This window comes from Henckelia pumila, chromosome 3 (genome assembly GCF_033568475.1).
Source record: "Henckelia pumila isolate YLH828 chromosome 3, ASM3356847v2, whole genome shotgun sequence".
Lineage (NCBI taxonomy): Eukaryota > Viridiplantae > Streptophyta > Magnoliopsida > Lamiales > Gesneriaceae > Henckelia > Henckelia pumila.
Genome location: NC_133122.1, coordinates 72,809,509 through 72,822,357, shown reverse-complemented (window position 1 = coordinate 72,822,357; position 12,849 = coordinate 72,809,509). Strand labels below are relative to the sequence as shown.

Sequence of the window (12,849 nt, the reverse complement as noted above, 5' to 3'; positions counted from 1 at the left end):
ATTACATCCATTAATTAATTATTTACGAGTCACGAAGGTTTTAAAACCGTTGCAACTTGCGACAATTTTATGCATATATGTACATATTTTTTAAATTATAATGATTTGCAACGGTTTTAAATAACCGTTGCAAATATTTGAAAAAGTTTTTAAATCCATATTGTGTTTTGGGGGGCCCGGAAACTGAAAAGAAGCCCAAATAGAAGAAGCCCAGATTACATTCTATTCTAAAGCCCAAATAAAAGGAACCCAGGTTCCAATTTCCTCTATAATTTCGCAACCCCAACTCGGACACTGAACAAACAAAGCGCCGCCGCCGCCAAACCCGTCGTTCCTCAAGCCACAATGAAGAAAAAGGCACCCGCTTTCAAGGCCATCGATGATATGAAGTCACTTATCCATTCACACGCAGAGTTCATCGATCACCTTATAGAATTGATTCCTGCAAAGTTCTACCAGGCGAAGGATGAAGACTCGAAGCCATGGTACCAGGGCCTCTCTAAAGCAGCCAAGGCGTCGCTGAAGCAGCAATCGAAACAAAATCTGAAGCTTGCCCGGCGCCAGCGCTTCGACCCAGAAAGCAAAGCTTCGTCTTCTGCCCCAAATCAGGACAGTTTCGAGAATGTCGAAGAGGATGTGGATGAAGGTCAGCAGAATCAATCAGTTACATACGAGGAACTGCGGCAGAAGTTACGAAGAAAGATTGAAGGGATGCGAGGTAACCGTGGAGATGGCAGGAACAGCCGTCTAAGGAATGCAAAGAATGATGGGAAGAAGCGGAAGAGGGTTGACGAGTCTGCCGGAGGAGTTTCTGGGAAGGAGCTGGAGTCGGAGGATGGGGAAGAAATTATTGAATATGGTAAAGTGAGATTGGGGGATGATGAGGAGTTGAAAAATAAGAGGAAAAAGAAGAAGGGGAAGCTTTCGAAGGTGAAGGAATTGGAGAGAGCACAGAGATTGCAAGAGGTGAAGAGGGAAAAACCAGGAGTTGCCGATCGAGAAACGTGGATGGCCGCCACAAACAGGGCAATGGGGGTGAAGGTGCACGATAATTCGAGGCTGATCAAGGAGAGTATCAAAAGGGAGAAGAAAAGGAAGGAGAAGAGCTCGGAGAAGTGGAAGGAGAGGGTGGAGGCACAGAATAAGGTGAGGGAGCAGAGGCAGCATAAGAGGAAGGATAATATTGAGGGGAGGATCAACGATAAGAAGAAGCGGAAGATTGCCAAGCGCGAGAAGAAGCTAATGAGGCCCGGTTTCGAGGGCCGAAGAGACAGCTACATTACTCAGGAGTGAAGGTGTTTCCGGTTTCTGGTTTCAAAGATGAATTAGGATTCAGCTCTTTAATTTTGAGTTCTTATTTTGCCGTGGAAGGAGGAACTATGCCTTTGTGCTTGTAACATGCTTTATCTTGCTATAAAATTAATGGTTTTTCTCATAGTGGCTCATTGTGATAATTAGTATATGCTAAAAATTGTTGCCCCCCCAGGTTTTCTTTAATTTCAACTTTCTTAAATTATTTTATATTCATAAAGTCGAATGCTTTTGTCATCTTAGGATAGGATTGGTTATGTTTCGATTTAAGATAGAGCTAATGGTCAAATGGCATGTTTTGGTTTGCATGGTTTCTCGCCCAATCATGGAGATTTGCATCAAATTATTTGACGTCACAATTCAAGATGTATTCAATGGCTTGTATGTTATCAACTTTATTGTGTGTACATCTGATTACAAGAGTGAAGTGTAGAAATTCTCATTTCTTTATGCCTTTAGGGTGTACCCCAACTTCACTTCACTATAATTTTTGGGAACTTCATATCTTGGACCGAGTGTTTATTGTTTTTTAAAGTCTATTTTTCTTTACTCTGTATATTTCATTTTAACTTTGGTTATGTTCTCAAATATTCTCTCAAATCTTTCCTTGTGGTCTTCAAATACATGAGTTAACTGTAGCATGCTATGTTGAGAAAGGAGGTACTTGGTCGATTCTGATCTGTTACAGGAATTGGTATGTTATGTGCCATTGTCTTGAAATAGTCTTGATTTATAGTTCTTGTATATTACATCATTTGCTTAGAAAGGAGCTATATTTTACTTGAGTATTTTTAACTTTCATACAATGTGGAAGAAAATAGGATTTCTTTGATTTAGGTTATCCAAATTTTTTTCCCCTTGGATAACTTCAGGCCTCTGTTGCTTCAAAATTGTTTCCTAATTATCTGATTTTTGCTTTGAAAAATGAGAAGGAATTCATACACTTGAAGACAATGGTAATTACATACCGAACGGGCACAAAAAAAACTCTTGCAATGTTCTTAGAAGTCGGACTATGAATCACGTTCTCCTTAGAAGTGTCCGACATCACAATTTTTCAGTAAACTTTGATACTCCAATCTCCATTCAGTTCATTGATTTTAAAATTTTGTCAAAATTTTGTTAGCTATGCATTGAAGGAGATGAATTTAATAAAAGTATTACTCATTATTTTTTTCAAAGTTATGTCATATCATCCAATTACAATCTCTGTTAAGCCTCCATTCAAACTAGTCTTGGCCATTTTTGGCACCTCATTCTCCTCTTCAGCTGTCACAATATCCACTGTACATCCTGTACGAATCCATGCAAGCTTCCTGGTTTTCTTGGCATCTCTCTTTTTGTGATGTTCATTAGGCATCTCAAGTAATTGTCCCAGGCCCCATGGTGTCTCTTGTGCCTACTGATTGATGATATTAAGGAAGTACTACAACTCAACTCTTTGATTTGTTCCAAGCAATGCAGCGTTTTTTATGCCTTCTCTTTTTATCTGATAGATTCATATTACATGTGTCATTTAGATAATTAAAGATGTCATTTCTTTCTTGTAATGTAGGTGTAAGGTGTTTATTCCCGTAAAAGTAAATATATTGCTTTCTCATGTTATTCTGTTGTTCAAGACTTCAAATTCAGGAATTTGAGAATATGGGTTCAAATTCATGTTATTCTGTTTGTTCCCATAAAAGTGAACTTGTGAATATATTTTCGTGTTGATCATGACATATTATATTTCAAAGGATTTGTTCAAAACTTCAAATTCAGCTTCTGGAGGAGTATCCTGAATCTAGCGCATGAGACGAGTGACCGTGCTTTCGAAGTAGGAACATACTGATACTGCAATGCGTTTGTTCTCTTTCAAGGTTAACTTATTGATCTCTTGACAAGACTGCTATATGAGAGAGGCTAGTATGTATTGCATCGTGGGATTTTGTTTGTGTTTTCCTTGCAAAATATACTGATCTCCTGCATTGAATGGGGTCTCATTGTTATGTGCAATATTGGTTGGAAAATCCCATTTGCATGAATGAAGGAAGCCGTGATGATTTAGCTAACTCTATGTGATATCGACATGTGAATCAATTTGTAATCTCAGTTTCATATTCATATTAGTCCTGTTTTTATAAATTTGAAGGAATATTAATTCAATAGCAAGTTGTGTGAAAAGATATTAGTTTCCATGACTCTGACCATTCTTATGGTAGTTCCCAGTTCAGTCGTTCTCGTCGATGCTTCTAAGTTATAAGTTATAACTGTAGATTTTCTATGAATTTAACGTTTATAAGCCAGATGAGATGATTTATGTAGAAAGGAGTCATTAAGAATCATCTCTTCATGGGAATAATACCCCTCGAAGTGGTTCTGCAGGCATTTTTTCCTGTCCCGGTTGCAATAACAACTATATTTCATCTTCTTGTATCATCTAAGGGTTTTTTCATTATTATTATTATTTATTTTTAAAAAAAAAAAACCCAGAATGCCTCTTGTTTCATTCGGAAAATTTAGTCGATTAACACTGATACTATTCGCATGGATGCTATATAAACTTCGACTTAACATCATGCATCAAGGTTCTAGTACTCTCGTAGCCCGTGCCTATATCCTTGTTCTTTGTGAATTGTATATGATCTTATGGATTTTAGGGAGTGTTTGCAAACTACTATATCCTTGTTCTTTGTTAATTGTATACGACCTTATAGATTTTAGGGAGTGTTTACAAAAAAATATGTTTTGTAGAAGTGATTAAATTTATAAATTATAAAAAAGTGAAGAAAAAAATAAAAGAAATTGGTAGTGTTTGAAAACAAAATTGAAAATGAGAATCATAATCATCATATGATTAGTTTTATAATCTTTTTATTGAAGATTAAAACAATAGCAAAAAATAAAAACGATGAATCACATTGCGTCCAGTACACTCCTTGTTCCACTCATCCCCTCTCATTAGTATGAATTAAATATCATTAACAGTTGAATTTTATAAGAATAATATAATTCTTTTTCAATTTATTTAATAATAAAATATACACTTCGTACATATAACATACTGATGAATTATTACCATAATTTTTATTAATTGCATTTATTTATGTCAAATAAAAATTAACTCACGGAGTATCATTTCGTTTTCTCAACCATCTTCCTTTACACTCCTTTGAGTTTGAATATTTATACATTTTAATATTCTAATTATACATGTTTAGTGATTAAATAATATGATAGTAGAATTTTAGAAGAATAATATAATTGTTTGTGTCAATTTATTCGATGATCAAATATTTATTAGTATAAAATATATAAAAACAATAAAATTTAAAGTATTATTTCTATAATTAATCTTCCTTTCTAATGCTTTGATTTTGAATATTTATATATTTTAATACTGGATTATTAGTTTTTTTTTACATAAACTTTTAGTGTAAATCATCAAAAGTTCACCAAAAATATCACTTATATTTTAAAAAAAACTGGTACTTGATAAATAATTTTTCATCTGTTTTTCCATTAATGATATGTTAATTAATGATATAAAAATATTATTCATTATGAGTCATACACTTCTGTTATATCACTCGATTACAATCTCTGATATTAAGGCACTAGTCCTCTTTGAAGCCTCACAAGACTTCACAGCGTTGCATTCTAACATATCCAATGTAGAAGTAAGATGTTTACCATTTTCAAAAGCTCGGTTTTCGCATCCAGAATGGCTAGCTTCACGGTTTCTCGATGTATGAGCACAACACTTTTCGTTCTTTTCGTGATGATGGTGAGACGTCTCTTGCTTGTGTGATATGGCCGAGTTCCGGTTGTCCTGCTCACATTTATGTGTCTCATGGCATCCCTTGTGTGTGTGAGATGATTTTACCTTATCATTTTTCTTGCAGCAGCTTGCGTTTTTGGAATGCTCATGGTTGTGTGCTATCTTTGATTCCGAACATTGAGCGACTTTGGCAGAGCACTGATGATCTGTACTTGGAAGGTGTTTTTTGGCTAGAATCAAACATTTCTTGCTCTCACAAGATTCTTCATCTTCAGAAAGAACATGATGGCGTGCAACCTGTGATTCCAAATCTTTATCAACTTTGCCACAGCTTTGATGATAAGCAGCTTTGGTCTCATTGTGCAGATGGTGATGCGCGTTGCAACCATGCTCGTTGGGTGAAATCGAGCATTTCTTACTGCCACAAGATGCTGCATTTTCTGAACAAACATTCATCCGTTCACTTTGCAATTTCAAATCTAGAGTGTCTTCGCCACAACATTGATGATTGGTGATCATGGCCTCGTCGTGTTGGTGGGAAAGTGCATTGCACCCGTGCTCTTTGGGAGAAACCGAGCATTTCTTGCTCTCACAAGGTACTGCGTTTTCAGAAAATCCATGTTTGTGTGCTCTCTGATGTAACAAATCTTGAGAAACTTTGCCACAGCATTCATGATTTAAAGTTTTGGCTTCAATATGCGGATGGTGATGTGATTTGCAACCGTGCTCTTTAGCAGAAACCAAGCATTTCTTATCCCCACAACTTGAATGACCTGAACCACATTCGGGGGCACACTTCTTGGATGAGCACGATTTAGGCTCGCATTTCTTCTGGGACTCAATATCATTACAACAAGAGTCATTATTATGAGATGAACCGTGTGTAGTATGGCACTTGTGTCTGTGATTGTGCTTGTTAGAACTTGATCGAATCCATTTGTTCCCTCGTGTAGGCGTTCCTTGAAGCAGCAACATGCTGTTGAAGATCACCAACAAGCAGGTTCCAACATCAGTAAGCACCGCAGCCCAAACGAGGGGATGGCCGGCTATAGCCAATGCTACAATGGCAGCCTTGGTTGAAACTGATATGATCACATTCTCAATGACTTTCCGTCTCACTTTCTTGGCTAATCGCGCAGCTTTGGGTATTGTTTGGATGTCGTTCGACATAAGGATGATACCTCCTGTTTCTGTTGCTAGTGCTGAGCCTGAAACTCCCATGGATATACCAATATCTGCTGTGGCTAATGCAAGAGCATCGTTTACGCCATCACCGATCATGGCTGTTGGACCTTCCTTTTGTAACTCGGTAACGATTTTTGTTTTGTCTTCTGGCAGGAGTTCAGCATGAATAACATCTAAAGAACCCCCTAACTGATGGAAAAGAATTTTGTGAGCTTGCATGTTCTATTTCCTGCTATGAACAATTTAAAATAGAAACGAAATCAAATTTTACCTGAGTTTGTGCATGCTTGGCAGCTGCATGACTATCTCCAGTTAACATCACAGTTTTGATGCCTAATGACTTGATATCGTCGATGGCTTCCTTTGCACCTGTTCGGCACATGTCCGAGAGACAGAAAACACCAGCCGGAGATGACCCCAAGAAAACATAGCTGACGGACTTTCCTTCAACGTTGTATCCTTCTAATTTGGGAACTGGATTTTGAGGAAAAAGTGGAAGCAAAGATCAAGAAAAGATGATCCAGTTGGGGTAAGCAGGGAGAGTCACCCCGGCCGTTCCGTAAATTTTGTTAAAAAAAATTTAAGTCTTAAGTTGCTCTCTCAATAAAATAATTTGAGGTAACCAAAGATTGAAGAGGTTGAGTTATTCTACCAGCAGTACACCCTGCTCTTGAAGCGATTTTCGAGTTTCCCACGTATACTTCAACATCATCAATTCTTCCACAAATCCCTTCTCCTGGAAAATTCTGAAACCTCTCCACTTTCTCAGGCTTCGGCTCAATGCCATATTCTCTAGCAAAATCTATCAGAGCAGCTGCCATTGGATGACTTGATTTGGTCTCAATGCTCGATATCCTGTATAGTTTGCAGGAAGACAGTCATGATCCCTTTATTTGGACCAAAAAACGACATGACTTGACTAAAGAATCACTACCAATACAACAAAGTGTTCAAGGTAAGGTCGTCCTGCAACGATCTCACATCTGCCACCAAAAACTCTCCCCGAGTTATCGTCCCAGTTTTGTCAAAAGCCATGACCTTTACCCGAGCCAATGTCTCAAGATACTCGGCCCCTTTAATCAGAACTCCTAGTGTTGCAGCTTTGGAAAGTGCACAAAACATGGCTACTGGTGTGGACAGGAGAAGTGCACAAGGGCATCCACTCACTAAGACCACCAGAGCCAAATGATACCATTCTCTCTTGTCGTGGACTCGGAATGCCAAGGGAACCAATGCCAGAGAAGCCGATATAACCACAATGGCTGCAAGAAATTCAACGAAAAAGTTACGTAAACTTCAATTATCTTGTCTTAATATTTGACACTATTGAAACGTGTATTCATTCTGCTGTATGGTAGTTGACACTCGATCCTACAAATTTAGGACAGTGAACGAAAATATACAAAGAAAAGTTGCATTTACCTGGTGTATAATACTTTGCACACTTGTCTATAAATCTTTGTGTTCTGGATTTGTTGTTCTGAGCTTCTTCAACAAGCTTTGCCATTCTTGCCACCACGCAATCTTCTGCTACAACGGTTGTTTTAACACTAATATAGCCTAAAACCATTGGCCGAAACAAGTAAACTTCATGCTCATATACACCATAAACTTGTCATGAAAACAAAGATCAAAGGATATATTTTATTACCATTAAGATTGATTGTGCCAGCCCAAACTGTGGAGTCTTTCTGCTTAGCCACAGGAAAAGATTCACCTGTCAAATTTTTTTCGTCTACGTCGCAGTTGCCTTCCACAACAACCCCGTCTATAGGAATCGTTTCACCGGTCTTCACAGCAAGAATGGTGCTTAATTTCACTTCATCTGCATTGATTTCTTCACCAGTTTCCGCTAGGACAGCTCGCTGGGGCACGACGTTTGCTAACGATGACATGATGGAAGTGGCCTACAAGTTTGCCAGAAATCTTCATCATTGTTCGTTTACATTTAGATGAACAAAGTAATTTATGACGAGAAATGCTAGTGAAAGTGATCTGCATACCTTGTGGCTGGCCCTGGATTCAAGCCATTCGGCTATTGTGAACAAGAACACAATGGTGGCAGCTTCCCAGTAATCATTAAGGGCAATCGATCCCGAAACTAGAATGTGTAGAGTTTGTTAGCGAGGTTTCAACATAAAATAACTCCAAGACTCTGTTTCGAATTTACGGTTTCATGGAACTACTTATGGTGTATACCTGCGATCACAACTAGGATGTTGATGTCAAGTGTTAAGTTTCGAACCGAAGCAACGGCCTTCAAGCAAATGGGTATAATCCCAACAGCAATGGCACCAATAGCCAGCCATTTAAAGGGACTGTACAAAAATTTAAGAAATGAAAGCAAAAGCAATGCACCACTAGCAATGGCATAAGGGCTTGGCCATCTGTTCTTGAAACTGCTTGCCCCATACACTCTCACATTTGCCTCCAATCTTGCTTGATTCAGTGCCTTAACTGTTACAGATTAAATAATCAAGAAAATCTAAAACTCTGCAATATGCCAATTTTAATAATTTTTTTACAAAATACATTCTCACCTAACATACATGCCACAAACAAAGAATCCGAAACTCAATAGAAATTATTAACCGCGAGATAGAACACACACTCATGTGATCCGTGATAGAGGAGACAAGCAGTCGATATTCGCTATTATAATCCCCCAACGGGTATAGACTGATTGGGATTCATACTCATGATCATATATATGATCACTTGTAAAATATATATATATGATCAGCTGATGTCTCAAATAAATATTGTGTGCTCCCTTTCAATTTTGTTTCTTTTACTCGGTTTATGAAATCAATTTCTTTCCAGTTCAATTGTTTCACTATTAAAGATGACTGTACGATTAAAATTTTCTTAACTCACTGATCTCATTTATACGAATATATTCTCTATCCTGTATTTTATACTACCTCATACCCATTGGAGAGTAGGTTTTGTTAAGATGAAACTCAATTATTATATGGACTCTACATAGTCAAATTAAAATTAATTTTTTTGATATATTGTAAGGATACTGCCCTTATGCTAGCATTTCATCAACCTAATTGATTATATATATATGTTCGTTTTCTATATCTGGTAAGTTTAGCTAACATGATTCAAATCGTAAAATTGGGTTTTAGTATGATTCATTTCATTTAACATAAATTTAGTTTTTTTTTTTATGTGGTTCTGATGTGATGCTCGATACATCAACACCACATCAATAGCATTCAGCGCCAATGTCACTAGGACAAATTAAGAGGAGACCGGATTTTCCTATTTAATTCACTAGGCTAATGGATTCATGGCGCCAACAAGAGTTTCATGCATGCATCTCAACATAAAATAGACAATGTATATTACATTAAAAATAAGATGAACTTAGAGTGGATTGTTCACAATCACATGTCCCAAATATTCTTTGTAAGCGAAAATTTCAACTTGGACATGTTATGTTGTCTTTTCACAAGTTTGGTGTTTTATTTGTCAAATTTAAGTTTTATTAGTGTGCTATATAACTTTGTGTATTCGATATAGTTTTATTAATTTTGTCTTCACATGTCATTAAAGTGATGATGGTATATGCATGACGCGGCTAAACGTAGGACAAACATACTGCCGATATATTTTAGTTTCATGTAAGCATTCCAGTGAAAACATATTTATTCAATAGGAAAAATAAAAGATACACGAACAAAACTCAATTTTAGTAAATAGTGGAGCGGAAATTGGAAAGGGAAAACTAGAGGAGGAAAACACAATTTTCCCTAATCAATTAGCTTGATATTGTTAATTTTTAAAATTAATAATTAACTATCTTCTCTTATAAAAATTACAGTGCAAATAAAAAATTGTTAGTGGAGAATATATAAAATTCGAGGCATAAGTCATCTTTCACAACCAAACCAACTTTTTTTAAAAAAATAATAAAAAAATAAGTACTAGTAACTATATACACGTTATCTATGCTTATCTAATTGGTTTATAATTATATTTTAAAATTCTTAACTTAATATATATTTAGACTGCCAACAATTTTTATTGAAAATATTTGTAATTATTTGTTATAATTTGTGTAATTATTGTGTGAATAATGTGCTTTAAAAAGACTGATGATGTGATTAAAAAACTGTATTGTTAGTGTGCAAATTTTTCCAAATAATTTAGCAGTTATATAAAATAAATAATAATAATAAATTTTTTTTTTTGTTGGGCGCTTTACTTATATTCCAATAATCTAATATAAAAAAAAGAGGGTGCCCATGCATGCACCCACCACCTGGGGACGACATTAGGAAAAGCTGAAACTAATCTACGCACAATTCATGTGATCCAGCGAGAAACACACCAACACTCGTTTTTTTCCCTTTTCGCATTTACCATTTTAATTAAAACAATATTAATTCACCAGCAAGATTTCAAAATTGGTTATGTAGTTCGTGTAAATAGATTTTGATCATCTGGTTTGTCAAATTTTGGTGTGAATACAATTTTGAACAAATTTTAAAGTTTTGTAACTCTGTTTGTATATATAGTATTTTTCAACTATTAATACGTCCAAATTACATGCATTGTTCCCCTCACCAATCTTGTTTCACCTTTAAATCTCTTGTGAGATAGTCTTACAGATTTATATCCGTGAGTTGGGTCGACTGATCTATATTTGCAGTGAAAAATAATACTTTTAAGATAAAAATTAATATATATTTTTTCATTAGACAAATCGAATCAAAAATCAGTCTCACAAAATTGACTCGTGACAACGTCTCATATGAGTTTTGTGCTTCTAACAATTTTGGGTCCACTTGTTTAACTTTAGTTGCATATGGATGCAAATATTTTGTTTGAGTGGAAGATCAATTTAACTTGGAGAAAGGTTTTCGAACTAAAATTTCAAATGATCCTCTATTTGTAGAATGTTTCTACTAATAACTATTTTACATTTTCCCCCATATGTTACTTTCTTTTTAATTAATTTGGATTCCAACTCACGTCTTTCTAAAACTTATATATTTAATTTTCAGTACATGGCGCTATAAAAAATGGTTTCTACTAATATATATTTCAAATTTGTGTTATTATTTCACGAAAACAATAAAATTAAGCAGCTCAAAAACAAATTAGGATCGATCATAATTTCGTTATAAATGTAAAATCATGCAATTTAATATAATTATATCACTCTATATCTTTATCTTGAGGATATTTGGCGTACACGCACCAAATTAATATACCCATCGAGATAAACAAACACAAAAAAATCGCGACGATGACGATGACGAAAATGATGTTATTAATGATAAGAAATTTATTTACCGATTTGAATCTGCGAAACGAGGTGGGAATCATGAACGACGATGACGGTTTTCGTGGGGACGATGACGGAGAAATCTTTGATTCCGTCGAGTGAACTTAGAATCCTTTCGATCATCGGAACCTCCGATGAACAGCACAGCCCCAACACATCAAAGTAGCTTTTCTGAAACTTTTTTTTATCGGTATTCATAGTTACATATATATATTCTTCTGCAAAAACCAAAAAAAAAAAACATATTTACATGTGCAACTAATTAATTTACATGCATATTGTTTCACTCATAATAATTAATTTGGCAGTTAATCCCCTGTTGAAAATGAAATTTGTTTTTCCCCCTAATTAAAACCAGAAAAAAAAAACATGTAATTGTTATGAATTCTATATTTGTAAAAGGGACAAATTAAAGAACGAATAATACGAGGATAATTACTTTCTTTGTGCATAATCAGATAATCTTTCCACTTAAAAGTGACAGCTACTGCATCGTTACACACACGCCTTTAATATTTATAAGTTAAAAAATAATTTTGTTATATGTCATCTGTCATTCTGGTAATTAAATGTTATACATACGTGCGTGCATCTATACATCTATATGCCATTAACACTACTAGAAGCGGAACGACATAAAAATCGATGAACACGGAGTTAAACCATCATCTTCCGTGTAATCATAAAAAAAAAAACGACGAATTTTTAGAAAAATTACAAAAAATGTATATAGACCTATATTTTTCCGAAAATTTTCGAATGGATGTTGTTGATAGGATGTTACAGTCGCCAAAATGCCGCATGCATGAGTTATATTATGCAAGATAAATTGAACTAACCTTTCGATGAATGAGCCCAAACAAGTCTCCTGAAAAAAAAGTGCAAGAAAACGAAGCAAGAAATAGGCTTAATTTATATGTGAAAAAAAAAAACCTATTGGGCGATGAGAGGATACATAATTATATTATATATGTATGTACGTATCGGCGTGAGACATAAATAGTTAAGAATAATATGGTTGGATCCACATGTAAAATGCATTAACTTAGCATTTTTTTAAAATATCAGTTGGCACATATTCTGTTCTTTGGTGCCTGCAGAGAATGGCATGAGATTTATGCAACTATATATAGAGTTGTTGTGTCCCAAAAGCAATGTTTTTTTGCTTTTTTTTTTTTTTTTCTTTTTTTGTTTGGAAAATTCAATATTTAATAATTGATGTAGATGTATTTAAAAAAAATAAAAATAAAAATAAAATAATTGATTTAGATTTATTGATTCAGTCACT

The 12,849-nt window shown here is 35.1% G+C and overlaps 2 protein-coding genes across 4 annotated transcripts; one reads left to right on the top strand and one right to left on the bottom strand.

Moving 5' to 3' along the window:
• The first annotated feature begins 292 nt into the window (after positions 1-292).
• On the top strand, positions 293-1,437 carry LOC140891968 (uncharacterized). Its single transcript, XM_073300686.1, has one exon. It carries the CDS (start codon positions 346-348, stop codon positions 1,291-1,293), a length of 948 nt encoding a protein of 315 aa, XP_073156787.1. The 5' UTR covers positions 293-345; the 3' UTR covers positions 1,294-1,437.
• Positions 1,438-4,831: 3,394 nt separating this feature from the next.
• On the bottom strand, positions 4,832-12,644 carry LOC140890608 (cadmium/zinc-transporting ATPase HMA3-like). Of its 3 annotated transcripts, none has more exons than XM_073298522.1 (10): positions 12,401-12,644; positions 11,570-11,779; positions 8,456-8,713; positions 8,260-8,357; positions 7,908-8,163; positions 7,679-7,816; positions 7,191-7,518; positions 6,909-7,111; positions 6,528-6,730; positions 4,832-6,445 (listed from the first exon to the last, which is right to left on the bottom strand). In XM_073298522.1, the coding sequence occupies exons 2-10, from the start codon at positions 11,757-11,759 to the stop codon at positions 4,877-4,879; spliced, it is 3,243 nt and encodes a 1,080-aa protein (XP_073154623.1). In that variant the 5' UTR covers positions 11,760-11,779; positions 12,401-12,644; the 3' UTR covers positions 4,832-4,876. The 3 variants fall into 3 exon arrangements, with proteins under 3 accessions (XP_073154623.1, XP_073154622.1, XP_073154624.1); XM_073298521.1 differs by lacking the exon at positions 12,401-12,644 and adding an exon at positions 12,001-12,119; XM_073298523.1 differs by lacking the exons at positions 11,570-11,779; positions 12,401-12,644 and adding an exon at positions 8,797-8,918.
• Positions 12,645-12,849: the final 205 nt, after the last annotated feature.

Bases quoted from the DNA above. Each gene is read 5' to 3' on its own strand.
- LOC140891968 (XM_073300686.1), top strand. From the start codon at position 346: ATGAAGAAAAAGGCACCCGCTTTCAAGGCCATCGATGATATGAAGTCA.
- LOC140890608 (XM_073298521.1), bottom strand. The intron at 8,714-11,569 runs GTAAATAAATTT...AATCTGTAACAG, and splicing joins CGTTTCGCAGATTCAAATCG to TTAAGGCACTGAATCAAGCA. The intron at 7,817-7,907 runs GTAATAAAATAT...CAATGGTTTTAG, and splicing joins TGGCACAATCAATCTTAATG to GCTATATTAGTGTTAAAACA.